This window comes from Scleropages formosus, chromosome 2, assembly GCF_900964775.1.
Source record: "Scleropages formosus chromosome 2, fSclFor1.1, whole genome shotgun sequence".
In the NCBI taxonomy this organism is placed as follows: Eukaryota; Metazoa; Chordata; class Actinopteri; order Osteoglossiformes; family Osteoglossidae; genus Scleropages; species Scleropages formosus.
Window position 1 is genome coordinate 43,236,040 of NC_041807.1, and position 23,683 is coordinate 43,259,722.

The 23,683-nt window shown below is 46.9% G+C and overlaps 1 protein-coding gene across 4 annotated transcripts; it reads left to right on the forward strand.

The window, feature by feature from the left end:
• Positions 1 to 2,100: 2,100 nt before the first annotated feature.
• Positions 2,101 to 20,583, forward strand: LOC108931226 (sodium- and chloride-dependent GABA transporter 2-like). 4 transcript variants are annotated; one of them, XM_018746880.1, is made up of 15 exons: positions 2,101 to 2,267; positions 6,204 to 6,403; positions 7,178 to 7,312; positions 11,310 to 11,450; positions 12,073 to 12,160; positions 12,439 to 12,571; positions 12,661 to 12,795; positions 13,121 to 13,224; positions 13,367 to 13,491; positions 13,597 to 13,736; positions 17,744 to 17,881; positions 18,118 to 18,220; positions 18,510 to 18,610; positions 19,272 to 19,442; positions 19,611 to 20,583. In XM_018746880.1, exons 2-15 carry the CDS (start codon positions 6,208 to 6,210, stop codon positions 19,722 to 19,724), a joined length of 1,824 nt encoding a protein of 607 aa, XP_018602396.1. In that variant the 5' UTR covers positions 2,101 to 2,267; positions 6,204 to 6,207; the 3' UTR covers positions 19,725 to 20,583. The 4 variants fall into 4 exon arrangements, with proteins under 4 accessions (XP_018602396.1, XP_018602395.1, XP_018602394.1 ...); XM_018746879.2 differs by lacking the exon at positions 2,101 to 2,267 and adding an exon at positions 2,904 to 3,031; XM_018746878.1 differs by lacking the exon at positions 2,101 to 2,267 and adding an exon at positions 3,040 to 3,434.
• The last annotated feature ends 3,100 nt before the right edge of the window (positions 20,584 to 23,683 follow it).

Genomic DNA, 23,683 nt, shown 5'->3' on the forward strand with positions numbered 1-23,683 from the left:
CGCATGCTTGGTGACTGTGCGCCTGACGACCACCACGCCCCCCCCCCCCCCCCCGCCCCCCGGTGACAACCCCGGTGACTACTCTGGAGACGCAGTATGAATGCACCTGCTCCGATGCACCTCAACATGACAATCTGTTTACATTTCAATTGATTGTACTGACCACACTACTACACTTCATTCCAGTGTTTTTAGTTTATTAGTTAGTTATTGTGAACTGGGGGGGTGCGATGGCGCAGTGGGTTGGACCGCAGTCCTGCTCTCCGGTGGGTCTGGAGTTCGAGTCCCGCTTGGGGTGCCTTGTGACGGACTGGCGTCCCGTCCCGTCCTGGGTGTGTCCCCTGCCCCTCCGGCCTTACGCCCTGTGTTGCCGGGTAGGCTCCGGTTCCCCGTGACCCCGTATGGGACAAGCGGTTCTGAAAATGTGTGTGTGTGTGTGTGTGTGTGTGTGTATTGTGAACTGTGCTGTAGTAGAACTAGTATATGCTGTAAACTTTATGTTGTCCTCTATGTGACACCGCGATCCTGTAGAAATGCTGTTTCACACTGATGTATCTTCTGAACATATTGTGGAAGTGACAGTAAAGTTCACTTTGACTTTGACTTTGACATGGGGACAATGCATGACCCAATATAGTTGCATTGCCCTCTGCTGGCAGGCAGCACACATTTCCCAATATTTTTAAAAATAGAGGAAAAATTACACTTTCATTGTGATTTTCATGGGCATTTATTCATTTAGCAGACACTTTTTCCCAAAGTGATGTACAGCTTAGGGTAAACAAAAGTGCACGAACAAGATGACAAGCTTTAACGCAGGCACAGGTTTGTGAAATTACGACTTGTTCAACAGCACCATTTTCACCGGCGCACATCCACCTGTAGCTGTTCATAGAATTGGCAGGAAATGCACAGGAGGTGGTGACAGGTGGTGGAATGGGAGTGTTTGGAGCAGATAGAAGGTCAAGAGAGAAGTGGCTCCGAAAGTGATGGGTCTGAGACCCTTCTTTGGTGCTGGGAGGGATTCAGCAGCTCCGTGTGACACAGGGTGCTCATTCCACGATGCTGGAGCCGGAAGTGAGGAAATGAGTGAGTGGGCCACCAAGCGGCCAGGGGTAAAGGGGCAGAGCTGTGTTGCTGCGCTGCAGTGAGTGACGCGGTCCTGCGGGTATCAGCAAGTAGATACGTCTGGCCTGGAGAGCTGGCACCAATAGAGCAGTCAGCTTCTGACTGTTGTACGAAGCGTCGTGCTTTACGTACAAGTCAAGGGCCTTGACGGATCTGGTTCTCAAACTATTTAGATTTGGATTACAAACGACTGGATTGGAAAAGAAGCACCTTTATACAGATGAGTTCTGTCGACGCTTCAGCAGTAAGACCTGGTATTGTACTCATTTCCTCAAAATACCTGCTTGGCCACACAGAGCTGCAAAGCGGGAGGAGCCAGGTAGGAACGTACTAAATAAGAGGGACAGGTGACACCGAAATCCCCGATTGCCACTCAGTCCTTGAAAGCTCAGTCCTGCACTCTCAGTATGTGTCCTACAGATGGGCTCTTGCAGACCCTTAACTGTTGTGGCTCCTCCCAGGGCGATGCAGACTGCAGCATGCTCGTTCTTTGCTTCAGTTATCAACGACGCAAACGCGAGGAGCTCCAAGCAGCACGAGGGAGAACGCAGCAGCACTTCGCTATCGGGTTCTTATTAACTATTGTGTCGTCGCTACATCGGCCCACAGTGGCACACTGTGTTAAATCGGTCACTTTACGCTCATTTCCCTATTGACAGAGGCAGAAGGGCCGCATCACTACAGTTACTTAGCCTAAATGCTTTGCTCAAGGCTCCTGCCGCAGGGGTGCCGCTCAGTCAGCGAGAGCAGCCGCAGCACAACCACGGGGGACACGCAGTTTAGGGTAAAAGAGTCCAAATAAATGTGTGACGGCTCCTTGGCTTCTTTCTTTTGTTTCTTTTCTCAGATGGGAACGTGTCTTTCAGCGTTGGGTGGGGGAGTGGGGGGGTATTGGGCAGAAAGCTGGCTGGCCCCTCCTCCTGCTGTTTAGCTCCGCCTCCGAGCCGCACACAAATACGCAGTGACCTCGGGCTCCCACATGGACACACTCAGACCTCCCACACTCACACACTGTCTCACACATACACACACTCTCGAGAAAGAGGAGCACAAGCTCTGGGGAGAAGCTGGCTTCCACCGCGCTGCTCTGGATGTGTCTGTGGATCCCCAGCCCCCGTTGCACCGGCACTCTCCCCAAGGTACTTTCTTGTTGCTCGTTTTCCTTTGTCTCTTTCCCACCACACAGCCTCACTGAGCTCCGTGTGTCATTCATTGAGCAAGAACTTCCTCCAAGGGCTCTCCTGGGCTGCAGAGCAGAAGCTTCGAGGCTCAGCGTCACTGAATGTAGGCCAAAGGTTACGAAAGTGACGCACACAAATGCTCGAGGGCTGAGCGTCGCACCGCCTTCCTGTGTACCGCGGTAATCTTCCATGTCGATGTGTGCGCGCCGCAGGGGAGGAACTTCGACAACACACACACTGTGTTATGTGCTTGTGCACATTTGTGAGAGTCGCGTGGCTGGAACAGGTTTGGCTGCAGCGGCACTTGCAGGAGATACCAGATCGCCATAGCGACTCGCAGCGTAAACTCGTTTCTGTGAGTCCCACGTGAAAAATGGACGTATCTGTTGTGCACGCTGCTGCTCTGCTTGTTTCAGTAGGAAAAGCTCTGTCTGGCTGTTCCAAACCTCACCCGGGGGCAAGAGAGCAGGGTGTGAAATAGCTCTGCCCACAGGACACACTCTTGTCTAGCGGGCTCTCAAAATCCCACCCACTTTGCACGCTGGTGGAAAAATCCCAGAGGGAAGGAACAAGGGTGGGGAACTAGGAGTAAAGAGCACACGTCTTTTGTCCACATCCACAGTCGCACGTGTGCCTTCAGTGGACACTTCTGTCAAAAGTGACGTACAACTCAGAGTGAAGATCAGAGCCTCGGCAACAAATGACAAGTTAGAGATGCAGACGTGAGTGTCGGGGGCCAGTCAGTGTGTCCAGTAGCACATGGAATTGGTAAAGAGGTGACTGTGACATGTGGTGCTGGACTCCTTTGCGGAGCTGTCAGGGGACAAGGAGAGAAGTGGCTTTCAAAGGTGTGGGTTTGAGACCCTTCTTCGATGAGGGAGGGATTCAGCAGCTCCGAGGGATGCAAGGAGCTCACTCCCAAATATCTGGGACAGAAGCAGAAAAAAAGGAGAAAGACAGAATCTCTCTGGATTTTGATTTTTCACCTCTTGTAGTGGGAGCGCCAAACTGGCAGAGGTGGAGGACGGTAGCAGTCTGAGTGGTGTGTAATGAGTGATCGGCTCCTGCAGGTATCAGTGGAGTCAATGACAGAGACGAGGAATGGGGACGCATGGAAACGCTTTGGTAGGTCAAAAGCGACTTGTACCGTGGTATTCCTTATCATGTGGCTGGAAGAGCAGACAGGAGAGAGCTACAGTAGTCCAAGTGGGATATCAGCATGTTCTGGACCAGGAGTCTGTTGTAAAATACGGGATGGATCCTGTCAATGTTGTAAAGGAGGTGTTTGCAACATCAGTTTATGGCTCCAAACTGGTGGGAGAAGCAGAAATTTCAGTGTTACTGAAAACAGCGTTACTCCTGGTTCTGGCAGTGACTCTGAAACACACAGACACACAAGCGCGCGAACACACAAACAGAGACGCAGGTATTTGGGGAACACTCCACTCCTCAGCCAGACTCGTGTGCAGTTGGGGAGGTGCGATGCAACATGGTTTCACCCTGAGCCATTGTGTTGCCTCTAATGATGTTAAGAACAACAAGAATAATTTTAATAATAGTAATGGTTATGAAAAGAAATATCGTCGAAGCTGAACGCACGCAAGCGGTCTGCAGCACACGTCCATAGCATGAACCTCTTTTTGTCCCTTGAGCAAACAAAGGGCACATTGAGAGGAAAACAAAGACACAGAACTGAAGGTCCCTCCTCCGCTCACACAGCACTGCTGGCAGCACCGTGTGGAATGTTCATATGAGCTACGCTGGGCACGGCCAACCCATAAGAGTGGCAGCCGCACCTGGGAACGGCCTGGCGAGGGCTGACGAGTCCCAGGTGCGGCCAGTCTTGACGGGCGGGGGGGGGTAGAGTGGGCTGGTGTTTTAGTGGTGTGACTCGGTGTCTTGAGCTTGGCCTCGCTTTCACTTTCTCTTCCGCTTGTGCCTGCTAAAGCATAGAAGAAAAGCTTAAAGAAAGAGCCGCACAGTGTCTCGCCCGTCCTCCGGTTCTCCGCCCCGGAGAGCTACGCCAACACGCCAGGGAGCCGGTGCTCCCAAAGTTCTCAGTAGAACGTTTCGGTGTGTGGTCCCTCCGTCACCACACCTCTGTCCTTCAGCACACTTCGCTTCAGGGCTGTGGACGCCTTCTAGCCAAGGGCCGCCGTGCTCCGTCCGTGACTGAGAGCAGCGGTCAGGGGTCAGATGACCCTCAGAGTACGAGGGACATGTAAGGGCTGCGCATTGTATGCAAACCAATCTCCTTCACTTTTCCCAGGGACAGAACACGCTGCAGTGAAAACGTGGTGTCAAACACAAAATCAGCCTTTGCTTTGTATAAGCTGCACGACACCACAACACTACATCTCTTTAAAATGAAAATGGACTTTTATTGCTGCGGTGGTGCAGTGGGTTAGACCACAGTCCTGCTGTCCGGTGGGTCTGGGGTTCGAGTCCCGCTTGGGGTGCCTTGCGACGGACTGGCGTCCCGTCCTGGGTGTGTCCCCTCCCTCTCTGGCCTTGCGCCCTGTGTTACCGGGTAGGCTCCGGTTCCCCGTGACCCCATATGGGACAAGCAGTTCTGGAAATCGACTCGACTTTTATTGCAAATAAAACAAACAGTTTGTTGAGTGAATGGCAGGAAGACTTTGAGTTCACACAAATATACTCTTAGGACCTGCGTTGCTGGGGAGTGTTACATTTGAGCGGGAAAAGGGGTTTCTTGTAAATCATTGAGAATTGTGGGTAAAATGTGAATAAAGTGTTCAACCGCTGTGGGGACACATGTGGAATGTAAGTTGGCGAATGTGTTGGCCAGTGAAAAAAGAGGGAAAGTCTGAGAGGTGTTAAGTAGGCTGGGAAGGCTGGCTTGGGCTGTAGGTCTTCTGCAAAAGGGATCCTGGGACCGAGAGCAATATTTCCTTGTGTTCGTGCCAATGAACGCTGTCCGTTTGTCCCTTCTTCACTCCATCAAAACCCAGAGCGCAGTGCGCTTTAATACTTTGACTTTGCTCCATGGAGTAGCAAATCCTGCATAATAAAGCAGGCTTGCAAACAGAGGAAGGAGGTGAAAGGGCAACTGATACGAAATATGTTCAATACACCACAGCGTCAGTTTATCACAGGGAAATATTGTCACGACTCGCACGGTTTGCAGGGTCACTAAAATGTTCAGCTGCCACTTAATGAATTGTCCTCTATGAAATGTTGGCCCTGCAGTAAAATAATAAGTAAGTGATGAGAGCACTCAAGGGCTCCAGTTCACGGTGTACAGCAGACGCTGCAGTGCTCATGTGACCCTCATGTAATGCGCTATTTACTTCACCCACAAAATCCGTGAACTTCCATGGTGGCACCTTGACGGTAAATAGTCAATGACCAGTGACCAGAGGTCAGTGAGCACAGTTAGAAAAACACAGTGAACATCTTTACTAACTCAGTGATCCTTGAACACTGTGTGAAAGGGTACATTTAAAGCATGTCTGGAAGTGATCGATGAACTTCTGCCACCAATGAGTTTGTGTTGACATATGGTGAAAAAAAAGTAAGCCTCCAGTCTAATTCCAGTACTGGCCCTGTGGCTCTGGACTTCAGTTCGGTTCATGAATTATTGAGATACTAACCCTTACACTATAAGTTGTCCCGGGAAATTATTCTCAGACAGTGAATATTCCCATGAGTTTGGGAAGATGTGACCCTAATAATCTGTTTCGTCAAATGCAAAATGTATTCAGCTCCTTAAAAGCAATTTCTCTAATGTCCAGCCACCTTTGATGCATGTTTGAGACGTTAATAAAAAAAAAATCTGTGAAACCTTTGGGACGTTTACCAGATTTACCCCAAGTCCACAGAGAGTTTGACTTGGGAAGTCACATCTCTACTGCCCCTATTTTTTATCATAAGGAACATGAAGAAGAGCTATGAGCTGCAGGTACAATCTAAACTGACCATCCAGGAGGACACCAGAGAGGACCGTGAGCCCTCGACCCAGGGACGGGGACAATGGGCCAGCAAGATGGAGTTCCTACTTGCCGTGGCGGGACAGATCATCGGCTTGGGCAACGTGTGGAGGTTCCCCTACCTGTGCTACAAGAACGGAGGAGGTGAGTGCAGAAGCGCACAGGACACACAGGACAATGCTGTGGGCGGCACAGTGGCACAGCAATCAGTGCTGCTGTCTTACAGTGCATGGATAGTATGAGAGGTCGTTTCAAGCGAATCGTTAGCTCTAATTGCCCGTTTTGTGTGTTTGTGCGTATAAATACCTACTCGAACGATGAACCTCGCTGCAGAAAGTGATAGGTAACAAACTAGGTTTGCTTGAGACTTTCTTGTCTGCAGCTATGTCTCCTTCTCTTAATGTAATGCATAAATTGTCCTTTTGCTGAGATGTACATCCCTTTGGACAAAAGCGTCTGCTAAATGAATCAATGTAAATGTAAATAAATAAGTAGTAGCAACTGACTGTACCTATTGTACTGCAGTGTGTCTAACACAAAGATTCTTGTTCAACCAATAACTAAAAATTACCCGAGTGAATAAATGAGTAAATAAATGTAAAGTTTGTTTTACATCATTGTAAGCCTCCATGGAAAAATGTCACTGTAAACTAGAATCAACATCAAAAACTGGGGACAGCTGGTAGCATGGTAGCTAGAGTTATTACCTTTGCATCCAAAGGTTGCAGGTTTGATCTCCAGCTGTAGTACTGTTGAGCAAGGTACTTACCCTAAATTGCTCCAGTGAGAGTACCCAGCTGTATAAATGGGTAAATTAGTGTAATCTTAACATTGTAAGTTGCTTTGGAGAGAAGCATCAGCTGAATGAATAAATGCAAATCTGATACCTGAACTGTAAAATGTTGCTCTACTCCCCAGGCGCTTTCTTCATCCCCTATGTTCTGTTCCTCTTTGCATGCGGAATCCCCCTCTTCCTCCTTGAGACGGCGCTGGGGCAGTACACCAGCCAGGGGGGCATCACCTGCTGGAGGAAGATCTGCCCCCTGTTTCAGGGTAAATATTTCTGTAGAATCCATTTCAGCCTCGTTCTCTTAAGTGATAAAACAAGTGGGAGTTTCTTTTGATGATTGTCATCCAAACAAAGGGGTGTCTGCAGGAATCCAGCACTTGCTGTATCTATCGATTTAGTGATTTCACTTGATACTGAAAATACGGTGTCACTTAAGACCTTTGACAGGAACAGGTCACGTCAGTTTTTGTCTTCTGTTCCTGTCAATGGTCATAGTGGTAGTGCTCAGCAGGCAACTGTCTCCAGGTCCTCCCCCAGACAATGTCCCCAGGCATTCTGAGGCCAGCCAAGGACACCCCCAGTATAACTCCAGCAGGAGCCAACCAGTGGCATATGTTTGACGTGCATGAATCACCTCAGCTGATCTGTCTACATCTGGAGGAGCAGTGACTGTGTTGCGAGGTTCTCACTGATCGCCAGTTTCCTCACCTTGTCATGGATAATGAGCGTTGCAATCCTGTAGAAAAACATCACTTAGGCCGCTTGCATTGACAATCTCGGTCTACCGATTGTTACCAAAAGCTCATGGCCACAGGTGAAGATGGCAATGTAGACAGCAGTAAATCAAGAGCTTTGTCCACAAACATGCTCCTGCTTTACTACCTCAAATGAGTACAGTGCCTGTAGAAGTGCTGATGTTGCACCAGTCCACCTCCCACTCCCTTCCCCCTCACAAGACCTCAAGTTACTTGCATTTATGAATTTATCAGACACTTTTCTCCAGAGTGACTTCCAATGAACTCTATGTAGTGTTATCAGTTATCACCTTATTCACCAAGGTGACTTACACTGCTAGATACATTACTTACAATGGCTCACTCATCCATACATCAGTGGAACACAAACACTCTCTCTGTCGCTCACACACTATGGGGGAACCTGATCACCATGTCTTTGAACTGTGAGAGGCAACCAGAGGAAACCCATGCAGACACGGGGAGAACATGGAAACTCCACACACTCTGAGTTGGGATCAGACCCACATCTTCTCACACCACCCAGGCACTGTGAGACAGCAGCGCTACTCGCTGTGCCGCTGTGCTGCTACAAATACTTAAACTTGTAGATTAAATTCCCAATTACCTGCGCCTTCATATCCTGTCCACAAATGTCACAAAGAGGAGTGAGGATGAAACACGTTGGCAGAGCTTAATGACCTCATTAAACGGTTTCAAATCAACACAGAGAATACGGATAGAATCGAATAGCAGGCATCGGCAGCCCTGGTACCCCGTATCCCAGTACCTTCCGTGCCACATGCCAAGGAGTTAAGTCATCCCATAAGTACACAAAACACATGTAGGCTACGTTGGCATATTCCCATACCCCTTGAAACAAGTGTGCCAACTGTGCACTGTTCCCCAAACAGGTAAAAGTCAGGTCTGTTCCTCCTGAACCCTCCAGACCCCTTTTTTAAACGCTGAGACCACCACTCCCACTTTGTCAATCCAGAGACACTGCCATACTTGCCACTGAAGAAGCAGGTGAGCCACACTACCCCAACACTGCCCAGTGCTTCTAACAACATGAATGTCATCCACCCTAGAAGCCTCACAGCACAATAGCAACTTCAGGAACAGTGAAGGGTTTTAATCCACCAGGGACGTCAAACACTGCCTCCGGATAGGAAAGCATGCCCAAGGATTTCCTTCCACCACTCAGCAGTCTCCCCCAGAGTGGTCTGCACTTCCCTACCGCTACTTAACACAGCTTGGGCTGGATCACACCTTCCCCTCCTAAGATACTGAAGGGTTTGCCAGAAAAATGCGTTGAAGCCATACAACAGTCTGTCATCATGGACTTCACAACTCCTTGAATGCCTAAGCTTCTGGTTCTGCAACTGCCTTTGCTGCAGTCCTTTTGGAAGGCCTTCTTCTTCATCTTATCAGCCCCTAATTGTGGGGGGTAAGTTGTTGCCATGAGAGGGACCAATTGCGTTCAAAAGACAATTTTTTACTCAAGTTGAAATACAGCAAACCATCCCTTGTAATGGCATCTCCATCATTACCACCATGACTGCTGAAGTCTCCAAGCAGGACTTCAGAGTCGGTAGGCATCATCCTCTCGAGTGTATTCCCAACCTTCATTAGGAGGCCTGAACACAATTGTTTGGTGCATGTGCACCAACAGCTGAATTTTCGTCTCTGCAACATGCAGCCACATTGAGACAACCCTCTGATCCACTGAAAAAACTCCAGTTGCATGGCTCTCAAAGAGTCCTTGTGCATATCCCAACACCCCTCCCCTACCCAGGGCCTCTCATCATTCTGCAGACGCCTTTCTCCAGAGCAGTATATCACCCAGAGCAAACACAAAATGTATTTCACAAAAGATGAAGAGTTACAGAGTAGAGTAGGAAAGGGACTAACCCTGATCCAGAAGTTTAGTTCCATAGTCAACACTGGGTGGAGGTGAGACACTATATGTGGCTGGTACTTTTCCACCTCCCACACCAGCTCAGGTTCCTTCCCTCTAAGAGAGATAACATTTCATGTTCCTAGAGCCAGTTTCCAATACCAGAGTCCAGTTTGTCTAGGTCTATTCCTGCACTTGGCTGACACTACACCCAACCCCCAGCCATCAACTTGCAAGTGGAGTGCCCTCAGCCTGACCAGATGATGTGGGTCACCTGGTCACCAGGTGTTTGCCAACCCATGATAACTCAAATCCAAGAAGGGTAAAATTGGCTTTTATTCATGTAGTCATAGAGCTCTTTATGCAACATTCTTTATGTAGCTTCTCCACATAGACCTGTTTGCCAAGGAAGACCCAACCAGGAGAACAAGCCTCTAGCCGACAGCTCCAAAGTTCACTGAGACACCCCCCCCCCCCCCCCTTTATTTGGGCAGCATGGTGACACAGTGAATAGCACTGGTGTCTCACAGCACCTGGGTGGTGTGAGAGAACATGGGTTTGATCCCCACTTTGTCTGTGTGGAGTTTACATATCCTCCCCATGTCTATGTGGGTTTCCTCCAGGTGCTCTGGTTTCCTCCCACAGTCCAAAGACATGCAGTTCAGGTTCACCCGGAGTGTGTGAGTGACAGAGTGTGTGTGTGTTTCACTGACATATGGATGAGTGACCTATTGTAAGTCACTGTGGTGAATATGGTGTGTGGGCCAATAATACTACATAGTATCCATTGTAAGTTGCTTTGGAGAAAAGTGTTTGCTAAGTGAATAAATGTAATGTAAATTTATCAGACACTGATCTTTACAATGATGTACAGCTCAGAGTAAACAAACATCCCTCAACAACAAAGAGCTTTAGATGCAGACACAGGACTGTGGACAAACAGCTTATGTGGCTTACATCCCTCCAGTTGCCTCTATATAAAGTGACATTCAAATAGTAAATACATAGATAACTATAGCAGATGGTGTTGGACTCATTGATGGAGCTGTCAGGAGATCAGCAGAGAAGTGGCTGTCAAAGAGATGTTCAAGACTGTGGCAGGGATTCAGCAACTCCGAGGGACAGAGGGAAGTTACTCCACCATACTGGGGACTAAACCGGCAATGTACAGGCTTCTGATTTTGTGTATCTAGCAGCGTAAGTCACCACGGTGAATAAGGTGTGTGGGCTGATAACACTACATAGAGTTCATTGGAAGGCACTTTGGAGGAAAAGCATCTGCGAAGTAAACAAATGTAATGGGAACAACATGGTGATGGTTGCTCTGTGCAATAACAAGATCACCTTAAATCAGCCAGCACCAAAGGACATTTATTTTTGCAAAGCACCAGAAAGAAAAAACGATCGAAAGAAAAAGCGAACAAAGGAAAAATTAACAAAGACTTAAAATTTCTTATATTATGGCAAAAGATATCATTCACCAAAATATCCATTTACCAGTATAAGATGTGTTTTTTCTTGCATGAAATTAAGCATTTTTGCATCCCATTTAGAATTTTTATACATGTAAGAAAGGAATTGTTGCACAGTTTTTTCATGTTCTTGTCTTTAACTTTTTCTCATCAGGACTGGGCTTTGGATCCCAAGTGGTGGTTCTTTACTCAAGCATCTACTACATCATCATTTTGGCTTGGGCCTTCTTCTACCTCTTCTCTTCCTTCAGCTCCAAGCTTCCTTGGGCCAGCTGTGGAAACTACTGGAACACAGGCACTGGAATCACACACACACACACACACACATTTTCAGAACCGCTTGTCCCATACGGGGTCACGGGGGAACCGGAGCCTACCCGGTAACACAGGGCGTAAGGCCGGAGGGGGAAGGGGACACACCCAGGACGGGACGCCAGTCCGCCGCAAGGCACCCCAAGCGGGACTCGAACCCCAGACCCACCGGAGAGCAGGACTGCGGTCCAACCCACTGCGCCACAGCACCCCCTCTCACTGGAATCACTGATCAATAAAAAAATTTGGAATACTAAAAATTCAAACACAGCACAAAAAGCCACAACTCAGTTAACTCATCTGAGGAATTATTAACTGTTTTTTGTGGTATAAAACTATGTACTTACTATATTTTATGGTCCAAAAATAATATGAGTGACCCATTGTAAGTAGTCTATCTAGTAGTGTAAGTCACCGCGGTGAATAAGGTGTGTGGGCTGCTAACACTACATAGAGTTCAATGGAAGTCTCTTTGGAGAAAAGCATCTGATAAAAAAATAAATGTAAATGTAATGTAAATGCAACCGTAATTTATACGAACAAAGTGGAAACATGAAAATGAACGCAAATTGTAATTTTTACCATCTTTGTTCTGAAACTTCCAGCCACCTGTGTTGAGTTTGATCAGAGGAACATCTCAAACAACTGGACATTTGTTGAAAATGCAACATCGCCAGTGAAGGAATTCTGGGAGTGAGTTTGAAAGGCCTGAAATGCTGAGGTCCTGAAATGCATATCGACATGTTCCAACAAGTCTTAATCATTGCAATTTCACAGACAAGACTAATTGGGAAAGGAAGCGATACTCCTGCTTCGGTGATTACTGCCGTGTGGGTTCGCAACATGCGCTGTACTGCTCCTGAAGCGTGACTCAGGAGCTGAAAGACCACACTGAAGTTGTTGATTTGCAAGTTAGATGAGAGGAGAATGTCCTCAGTGATAAACACATTATGTGTAATTATCTGTTCAAGGAGACGAGTGTTAAACATCTCAGGGAGCATCTATGACATTGGGCCCCCAAGATGGGAGTTGGCTCTTTGTCTTCTGCTTTCCTGGATCATCTGCTACTTCTGTGTCTGGAAAGGTGTGAGGTCAACCGGAAAGGTGAGAGCCCTGTGTCAAAAACTCGTGCAATGCCCTGGCCAGGAATCCACTTGGAAGGACTGTGTTCAATGGGGTTCTTCTGCTTCCAGGTGGTGTACTTTACGGCCACCTTTCCATATGTTATGCTAGTGATTTTACTGGTTCGAGGACTCACCCTGCCTGGAGCTAAGGATGGAGTCATCTTCTACTTGTACCCCGACCCCAGTCGTCTCACTGACCCTCAGGTACAGTTGGCCCCTTGTGAAGGGAGTGAATTCCAACACAGATGAACTGAGTCAGGTGGTTTACTGGTTGGACCTTGGGGTCCTCATTGAACTTATCTCTTCCTGTACTTTTCTGTTTTCAAATAGCGCTTTGCAAAAAGGACGTTAAAAACATTGTCCTTTATGTGGAAAAAGAAGTTATCTGAGAAATTCAAGAAAAATGTTGTATTTTAAATGTCAAGCATATATGAGGTAGCTAACATGTACAGTCATGTAATGTTAAATAAATGCTAACGCTCCCTCAGGAGAACAAGATGTAGCCACTCTCTGCATTTTTAACATTTAGGTATGGATGGATGCGGGAACACAGATATTCTACTCCTATGCCCTTTGCATAGGTTGTCTGACAGCCCTGGGCAGCTACAACAAGTACAACAACAACTGCTACAAGTGAGTAAAGGATGGGTTTCTGGGTTTGAATCCATGCTGCAGGAAACACACTGTTGTGAAGTTTGCCCTAGAAACCAGGCGTTTTCCACAACTCCAACATTACAGCGAGAACAATGTTTGAGCGGAGTGTCCTTTGTTGCAGAGACTGCATGTATCTGTGCCTCCTGAACAGTGGGACAAGCTTTGTGGCTGGATTTGCCATCTTCTCCGTGCTGGGTTTCATGGCCTACGAGCAGGGACTGGACATCTCTGAGGTGGCTGAATCAGGTGAGGTTGAGGGAACTGAAACCTGAAGAGTTTGCAGTCAAAACCCTTCTAGTCCAAGCCTGTTGTATTGTGAGGTCTGTGATGAACAGTCTGTTTCGCTCCCAGGTCCAGGTCTGGCATTCATTGTGTACCCTCGAGCAGTGGCCATGATGCCCCTGCCTCAGTTATGGGCAGTTTGCTTCTTCATCATGATCATCCTGCTTGGCCTGGACAGTGAGGTAGAGCACCACGTCCTTCATAGAAAAGTAAATTTTAGATAAATCACTTAAATATATCCCTAAATACCATTTCTTTATTGCATAATGCTCAGTACTATGTGAACTTATGCTACTTATGTTACCTGCTGTTGTGTTAAGTGGAGCTTAGCAATTATCCTGGTGAGGTTTGCGGTGACAACAAGACAAGCAAGACTGTCCATACTTTGATTTCTGTTGTAACTGTCAAACTCCTCCCGAGGGATCCCCAAGCAATCCCCAGTGGAATAGGACTGACATACCTCCTGCAAGAGGTGCCCAGGGGGCATATTGATTAGATGTTCAGAAGACGGTAACTGGCTGCTTTCAATCTGGAAGATCAGTAACTATACTCCAAGGACCTTCCTGACTGCTCAGCTCCACACTTTGTCATGGAGTGTGAGACCTGCCCCTCTGTTGTAGAACCACATTTCCACCTTTTGCACCTGTGACCATCTTTCTGACATTACTCAGAACCCATAGCCATAAGTGAGGATCAGCACCTTACCAATAAATTGCAAACTTTGCTCAAGGTTCCAGCTTTCAGTGAATCACCACAATCCTGTGCAGCATTTACAATACTGCAGCTGCTGCATAAAGCCGCTGGCCGATCTTCCAATTTCCCTTCCTGTCACTCATGAATCAAACCCTGAGGTACTTAGAGTACAATATCTTACATGTACATTTACATTTATTCATTTAGCAAAAGCTTTTGTCCAAAGCGACATACATCTCGGCAAAAATACAATTTGTGCATTACATTAAGACAAAGAGACATGGCTGCAGACCTGTGACTCTTAAGTAAACCTAGTTTGTTACTTTCCACTTGATGCATGTGTCATGTCTGGTTCCGGAAGGAAGTGGCGGACCCAAGCGCAGAGTGGAAATCGGGCTTTACTCAGGGAAAACCGAGGAACTTGGTCACAGGACAGGCAAAAGGTCTCTGAGGTGCAAATGCCGTTCACAGGGCAATCCAAAAGGCAAGGTCGGTAAACAGGCGATTGGTCAATGGTCATAAGGAGACAACGAGGTTCAAGGAGCAGGGTACAGGACTAGGAAAGGACTATAGGATCAGGAAAGAGAGGAATGCTCGTAAGGAGATCGCAGCAACTAGGCTGAACAAGGTTCCGCGTCAGCTCCTGGTCTGATGCTGCCTTTGATGCATCCGTCTGTGCCGCGCCCCAGGTGTTCCGCATTGACTCGGTGGCGTGGGTGCGGCAGCATGGATGTTCATCACTCGAGTAGGTGTATAAAATGCAGGATAGATGAATCCTGATAACCTCCTATCAATTTTTTTTAATATAATAACATATACAAACAATCACATACAATACAGGAGTAGCGACTGAATAAAGGCTTATTTGGGGATGATTATGAAGGTACGGTGCATGAACATTTACACCATACATGAGCTGGAGAGATCTTGGGCGAATTGGGTCCGGAAAAGGTAAGTTTTCAGACCCTTCTTGAAGGTAGACAGAGTTTCCGAAGTTCTGAGTGAGAGGGGAAGAACCCTCCAAGAACCAAGAACCTCTGTGCTTTACCTTTCGTGCGCAGGACCACCAAGCGAGCAGAAGTAGACGAGTGAAGGGTTGTAGCGGTTGATCAAGTCTTGTAAATATCTGGAAGCAGTTCTAACGATGCGTTTGTGGACAATAACCAGGGTCTTAAATTTGATCCGGGCAGCTATAGGAAACCAGTGCAGAGAAATGAGTAGAGGAGATGCATGGGAACTCTTTGGCAAGTCAAACACAACTTGTGCAGCAGCGTTCTGTATAAGCTGTAGAGGTTTGATGGCAGTAGCAGGAAGGCAACACAGGAGAGAGTTGCAGTATCCAGACGGGACATCACCATGACCTGGAAAAGTAGTTGAGCAGAGTCTGTTGTGAGGTAAGGACGGATCCAGCAGATGTTATGCAGGATGTATCTGCAGGACTGGGTTGTGGCTTCCATGTGCCGAGAAAAAGACATACTCGTGTCAGTTGTTACTCCCAGACTCTTAGCTAAGGAGGTCAGCGAAATGAGTCAGTTATCCAGTTTGATCAATAGATCGTGACAGGAGAACAGGCTAGCTGGGAGGTGAAGAATCTCTGTTTTGGAAAGGCTGAGTTGGAGGTCCATGAACATCCATGAAGAGATGTCTGACAGGCAGGCAGTAATGCATGCAGAAATGTCTGATGCTTCAGGTGGAAAGGAGAAGAAGAACTAGGTATCATCAGCATAGCAGTGGTATTTGAATCCATAGGAGGCTATGACCGGACTTAAGGAGGAGGTGTAGATCAAGAAGAGAAGAGGACCCAATACCGAGCCCTGCAGGACATTGGTTGAAAGTGGCAGAGGAGAAGAACGAGAGCTCCACCAGACCACTTGATAAGATCTGTCAGATAGGTAGGACTCAAACCATCTTAGTGCCGCTCCTTTGATCCCAAGCTGACTAAGAGAGGAGAGTAGAATCCGGTGGTTGACTGTGTCGAACGCTGCAGACAGATCGAGGAGGATGAGGACTGAGGAGAGGGAGGCAACTCTAGTGGCTTGGAGAGTGTCAGACACCGCCAGAAGGGTCATCTCAGTGGAGAGACAAACTTTGAAACCAAACTGATACCCATTGAGGAGATGGTTCCGGGTGAGGAAATCAGACAGTTGATCACAGGCTGCCCACTCTATATCTTAGGGAGCTGCTTTCTACCAACTGGAGAGAACAACATACCGTACCCCTGGTGAGAACTGTTAGCTCAGATTTGGAGGTGCTGACCTCCATTCTATTGTAGTTATACTCAGCTGTGAACCACTTTAGTGGATCTTGAAGATGGCAATCTGATGAGGCTAACAAGAACAAGGCCAACAAGAAGAAGGCACACCCTTGGTAGGGTCCAACTCCTACACTGAATGATTTTGACTTAATGCCAAAAGTGTGGAAACAATTTCAGATACAGGGAAAGAATAGCAATCACAAGAGTTCCAGCGACCCCATACTCCTGAAGCACCTTCCAAAGAATGTAGAAAGCACACAATTTTAGATCTTTCCACACTGATAAACCTCATGTAGAGCAGGCTTGGGGGTGGGGGCATGGTGGTGCAGTGGGGTTAGCCTGTGTCTGTTTTCTGGTGGGTCTGGGGTTTGAGTCCCACTTGGGGTGCCTTACGACAGACTGGCATCCTGTCCTTGGTGTGTCCCCTCCCCCTCCAGCCTTGCACCCTGTGTTGCTGGGTTAGGCTCCCGCTTTCTGTGGCTTCAGTCAATGTGTGTGTGTGTAGATCAGACTTGCAAATTCCCATGACCCCTGCAGTGTCCTTGCAAGGGTGAACAGCTGGTCTGCTGTTGTGCCATTGTTCCTATTGAGTCTAAGGTTTAACAACTGACTAAAGTCTCCTTTCCAGCACTTTGGTATAAACTTTCCCAGGAAGTTTGAGAAACTTCATCCCTCGATAGTTACTGCATATCCTCTGTTCACCCCACGCCACACCCACCCCTTTTTAAAGATGGTAACTTTCATCCCTGTTTGGCAGTCCAGATGTACTGTTCCAGCCCTTAAAACAATACAGAAGAATCATCTTAGCCAGGAAATCCCAACAACATCCAATGCTTCCAGTATCTCGGCACGGTGACACAGTGAGTCACTTTGGAGAAAAGCATCAACTAAATTAATAAGTGTAACATTCAAGATACACAGGACAAGATGTTCTGCCCCATGCATATTTTTCAATGGCTGTACACGAAGACCCAGTCCAACCAACAGCATGAAGCCACAGAGAACATCCGGTGTAGCCAACATACATCTCCATGACCCGAGACCAATAAGCTTAACTACCTTCTCCAAAACCCACCCACCAAACCAAACCAAAAAAAAAAAAACACCAACAAAACCAACCCAAACCCACCAGTCAAACCAGCAGGGTACCATCTGTTCAGGAAGATACTTTGTTCTGATATTTGGTTATACAGTTTACAATATAAGATTTCTAGATCTGTGTACAAAATTATACCTTCATGTGTATCATCTGTAATTACTCCCCTTCAGTTTGTTGGCCTGGAGGCTCTTATGACGGCCATCTCTGACATGTACCCTGTCGTCTTTCAAACTGGTCACTGGCGCAAGATCCTCCTCCTCGTCATCAGCATAGGAGGCTTCCTCGTTGGCCTGGTCATGGTCACAGAGGTAAGTTGTCACCTGGCTAAGTATGGAGAGTGCTTCCATTCCACTACTTTTCACTTAGCTACAGAAATAATCATGACCAAAACATGCCTGATAAGTATTTTAGTTGACTTGGAGCTAATGCAACAATTTTAGATGTTCTAAAAGTCTGTTAAAATGTGACTAAAGCAAGATCTGCCGTTATGTATCCTTAACAATTATCCTTTTTTTATAATTTAATTGTCTCTGTCCATCTGTAGGGTGGGCTGTATGTATTCCAGCTGTTCGATTACTATGCTTGCAGTGGAATGACCCTCCTGATCTTTGCCATTCTTCAGTCGATCTGTGTTGGTTGGGTTTACGGTCAGTACAGCTTGAGTAAAGGATCTATTAATTTACATTTACATTTACATTTATTCATTTAGCAGACGCTTTTCTCCAAAGCAACATGCATCTCAAAGAAATACAATTCCGGTAGCAAACAAAAATGAAGAGAACTTCGACAAAAGAGCTTCATCTTTAACATGTGGAGCCTTAATTTGACTACAAACATTGAGTTAAAGCTTGTAAATCAGTCTTGTTCAGTCCGTCACATCAAACCCATTACTTTATCAGTTTCTTTATCTGACCCTTACTCTGCTCTGTCCACCAGGTGCAAACCGACTGTATGATAACATCGAGGACATGATCGGGTACCGACCATCATCTGTAATGAAATACTGCTGGCAATACTGTACCCCCTTTATCTGTACGGTGAGCATTCAACATGGATACAAGGCCAGAGTCCACAGCAGATACCTAGGACCACAACTCAGAAACCCTGAACTCATGCGTAAAACCCTGAAGTCAGTCATACAAGGATCACTCTGTCAGGAAGTCCTCATTTGGGATATAGACCTGTGACCCCTCTTCCTTGTACATCTCTCCAGTAGTGGTTCTGCCTTGTATGGTGCCCTGGGCGAACCCCCCCCCAAAAAACCTCCCCCCAAAAAAACCTCTCTCGCTCGCTCCCCCTCCCCTCCTGCTCTCCTTGCAGATGTTACCTCAGGTGTCGCCATTGGATGCCATGAGGTGATGTCAACTAACCCCGCCCCTCCTTCTCGTATTTCTTAGTAAGAGTACAGGTGTGTGTTCGACTTCATAGAGTGCCTGTGCTGCGCAGTCAGAGCCGCGTATGACATCAAAGTACCGCAAGAGCGATTTGAAACCATATGGAGGTGCAGTCTGTTTGCGAGACGCTCCCACGGTACTTTGATGTCATATGCCGAACGGTCTGCGCAGACATGACGTGCAAATAAGCGGTAAAAACCTGATTGCACTGTTTTTTTTTTTTTGCGGGGGCGGTAAGATGCCGCTCTGGGCGGCTGCCCATGTCGCCCATGCCTAAATCCGCCACTGCATCTCTCTCCACCAGGCCACCTTCATCTTCTCCCTGATCAAGTTCACCCCTCTCAAATTCAACAATGTCTATGAGTACCCTTGGTGGGGTTACTCCATTGGCTGGTTCTTCACCCTCTCCTCCACGCTCATGGTTCCTCTCTTTATGGTCTATGGCATAGCTGTCACCCCAGGGACCTTACGGCAGGTATGTCCAATCCGCTTTGGTTCTTATCCCTTTATTCATGTTCTGTTCTAAGAATGGGAGGGACATGAACCACATGAGGCTTCTGCAAGGACCTGGTCCCTCTGGCAGACAAAATATTTAGGTAAAGCCCATTGGTGGTTAAGCTCTGGTCTTGACCTTTCCTTTCAGCGACTGCGTGCCCTCTGCATGCCAGCAGAGGACCTACCCATGACTGTGGCACGGAAAGAGTCTCTCATACCCACATTGTATGGACCTACGGGACTCCAAAGTCTGTACTTGTGAGTTCTTGGGGTCACCTAGTTGGATCCCACCCACATGGGACATTCTCTATCTCACTTTTGCCCCCTCCTCCTAATGATCTCTAGTATGGACAGTGGAAACTATGACTTCCAGATGACCTTGTGCCTCTCATGAGAAAGAAAATGGCCTTTTGTCTTTGTCATGGGTTGTTTTTTAGGTACTGTATAAATACTTGCAGGGAAATTCACAATAGAAATTTACTGTAGAGGTAGCTGGATACTCTGTCTTTCTGTGGCACTAGAACAAAAGGATGCCCTGATGATGCTGTGGACTACAGACTGATGATTTGTCCTCAGCATGAGACTTAGGACAATAAAGCAAGGAGCTCAAACTGGTCAAGGAGATGTAAAGTCCTGCTTGGAAAGCTCCACCGCCAGCAGAAACTCCCCATTTGGAGCTGCTCATGAAAACACGTAGTGTGTTGTGCTACATGTACCCTGGATCCACGCGACTTCAGGTCAACAAACGCCATTCTTGTGCAATGTGATGGGTGACTGGGGCCTGGAATAGATACTGCATATCCTGCAATCTTATCCTACTAAGTGATTGTGCTGATTGATGGCCACACTAGAGCCAGGGCTCTTTACGGAGAACTGAGCTCCTGGTGTGGTCCCCCGAATCTCACATTCTTTTCTGAGACCATTTCAAACATGAGGTTCCATTGACTTTTTTGTTACCTTGTCTGGAGGTGTACTTTTAATTTGTTTAGTAAACACTCAGAAAGGCTTCCTCTGATCAGTTTCATTTTATCAGACCACATGGCCTTTTGATACATGGTGTTTTGCAGAATGCATGTGGTTTATAGAGATTCTACGACCATTAATAAAGACGTTTTCTCTGATGGCTACTTTGCTACCCTGCTTGTTTTCCAAGTGCCTTTCTTACATGGTCTATGTGTTGATATTTAATTCATTCACCTTTTAAGAATCCAGTCAAGGTGTGATAGCAAGTGCTATACTGTATATGTAGCAGCACGTGCCGTAGTGGTTAGTACCACTGCTTTACACTTGAAGGACACAGGTTTATTTATTTTTCGTATGATCAAAAACAGGTCTTCAGTAACATAGGGCAAGCTAAGCTATAAAGTTGGCTTCATGTAGCTATACTCATCTATATACATCAAATCCACTGGTGTGGGTGTGTACGTGGGGCAGTAAGCCAGCAGATGTTCTGCAGTTTGTTGCTGCTCTCCACTTGGACATCCAGGGCTGTCTGCTCGTCCCATTTTGTAAATGTGTGCCCTGAATTAACCATGCCCGGTGTGTCGGTGTAGCTGGCTTCCAGGCGGTTCGGAGGATGGCACTGGGATAAATGTGTGTAGCCGTGAGCCACTGTCTTTTGTCCATTGCTTTTGTCTCCCAGCTTCCACCCAGGCCTTTAGCGACATGCCACTGCTGCTGTCAAGCAGCTGCACCACGCACTGATGAAATGACCTTCGAGGTTTCAGGTGGAGTTGCTTTTGTTGGCCAGAGGTAATAGCAATTAGGTGACTGTAAAGCAATGAGCTTTTATCGTTTAAGAAGTGTTTTGCCAGTGCCGTGTACTGTGCATTTCTCCTGATATCAGGAGGGGGTATGGCGCTTACAACAGGTAGGTAATTTGTCGGTGTGGAGCAGATGCAGCCAGATACGATTCTCATTGTGGTGTTCAAAGCGCAGTCTACTTTGTTAATGTGGGCATTTGTAGCCCATACTGGTGCCCAGTACGCTGCTGCAGAGTAAATGAGAGCTACTGAGGTTATTTGTAGCACTTTGAAGTTTGCTCCCCATGAGAGGCCAGCTAGTCTTCTCAATAAGTTGTTCCTTCCGTTTACTTTCTTCGACAGCTGGTCTAAATGGTGTTTGTAAGAGAGTGTTCTCTCAAGTGTTACTCCAAGGTATTTTGGGAAATAGTCTGAAGGAATAGCATTCTCTTTGCATGTAACTTTCAGTTTGTAATCTGCTAAGGCATTAGTGAGGTGGAAGCAGCTACATACAGTCTTACTGGCACTGAGCTTAAGTTTCCAGTTTTGAAAGTAGTCAGTTTGTTTAAATCAGAACTTAATGTCATTTCTATTTCTTTGAAGTTTTTTGCTGCAGTTAATAAAACAGTATCATCTGCGTAAATGAACTTCTTGGATGCTATTGTTGGTATATCAGCAGTGTATACGTTGAACAGCAGGGGACTGAGAACTGATCCTTGGGGAACACCGTTTTTCAGGAATCTCTTCTCACTGCTGTTCGTACTGACAGTAGGCAATACTGTCATTGTGAACCTTTGGTTGGTAGTCAGAATTAGTATAAAGTTAACTAACACCTTGTCCGGAATTCTTTGGTGGAGTTTCAGTGTTAGATCTTTGTGCCAGACTGTGTCGTATGCTGCTGACAGGTCAACGAACACAGCGCCGCTTTTTAGGGCCTTTCTGAAATTTTTCCTCAATGTTTTCAGTTAGTTGCATAACTTGGTCAGTGGTGCATCTTCCTGGTCGGAAACCAGCTTGTTCATCCGGCAGCTGTGGGTCAACTATTGGCGAATACAAGCAAGCTTTCTTAGCAAGCTCTGTCCTGTCATCGAGTCCTACTCTGCTGCCTCAGTCCTACACGCATTCAGTCGCTACATTGTCTCTGGAAATAAGTTTCACTTGTACTTCAGTAAAGTTCCACGTTATGCATTTGCTGGACACTCGAGAGCGCTGGAAGAGTGACAACGGCAAATGAGTGAGAAGATGCTTTACATTGATTCCCTTAGCAGGTGCTCATCTCCAGAGCAACATACTGAAGAAACAGAATAATTCATAACCAACTCACTACACTGCCTGCTATGGTCTTTGTTTCCTCTGCTTTAAGTGCCATGTTTAGCGGGAGCGGTGTCCCTCCGAGGACATTCCAGCTGTGGTGAGCTCCTGCAGTATACCTCCTGTGGGGTCTTTCACAGAGGACCTTCCCTTAGTGTACCTTCTCAACGTGCTTCGTTTCATATGGTCAACCATGAGATCCTCTTTTCCACACAAGAACAGCTTGGTGTCCAAGGATCATCATGGGAATGGTTTTAATCCCAGATACAACCTTTATTCAGCCACTACTCTGGCATTGTACTTGCTTATTTGAATCAGAATCAGAATCAGAATCAGAACGAGCTTTATTGCCAAGTATGTTCGCACATACAAGGAATTTGTCTTGGTGACAGGAACTACCACAGCACAGACAGAATGACAGTGACAAGACACAGATGAGAAGATAGAGTATGTGAGCAAGGGATAAAAAATATTTAAAAAATATAAAGTACCCAATATACAAAAATAGTACAAAAATAGTCGCTAGATACAAATGCAAGGGAGTGTAAGAGAAATGTGATAAATAGTTATAAATATAAATAGCATTATGTATTGCACGGTTTACTCTCTAGGGGAGAGATTTAGGTGTTCATGAGGTAGATGGCCTGAGGAAAGAAACTTTTCTTATGCCTGGCTGTCCTGGTGCACAGTGCTCTGTAGCGCCGGCCAGATGGCAAGGGTTCGAAGAGGAAGTGGCCTGGATGTGAGGGGTCTAGAATGATTTTGCTCGCCCTTTTACTGACTCTGGACGAGTGCAGTTCTTGGAGAGCTGGGGGGGATGTCCCGATGATTCTTCCAGCAGTCCGAACTATCCGCTGCAGTCTTCTGATGTCTGACTTCGTAGCTGAGCCGAACCAGACAGTTATAGAGGTGCAGAGGACGGACTCGATGACTGCAGAGTAGAATTGCAGCAATAGCTCCTGTGGCAGGTTGAACTTCCTCAGCTGACGAAGGAAGTACAACCTCTGCTGGGCCTTCTTCACAATGGAGTCTATGTGGGGCTCCCACTTCAGGTCCTGTGAGATGGTGGTGCCCAGGAACCTGAATGACTCCACTGTTGCCACAGTGCTGTTCATGATGGTGAGTGGGGATAATGCTGAGGTGTTTCTCCTGAAGTCTACGATCATCT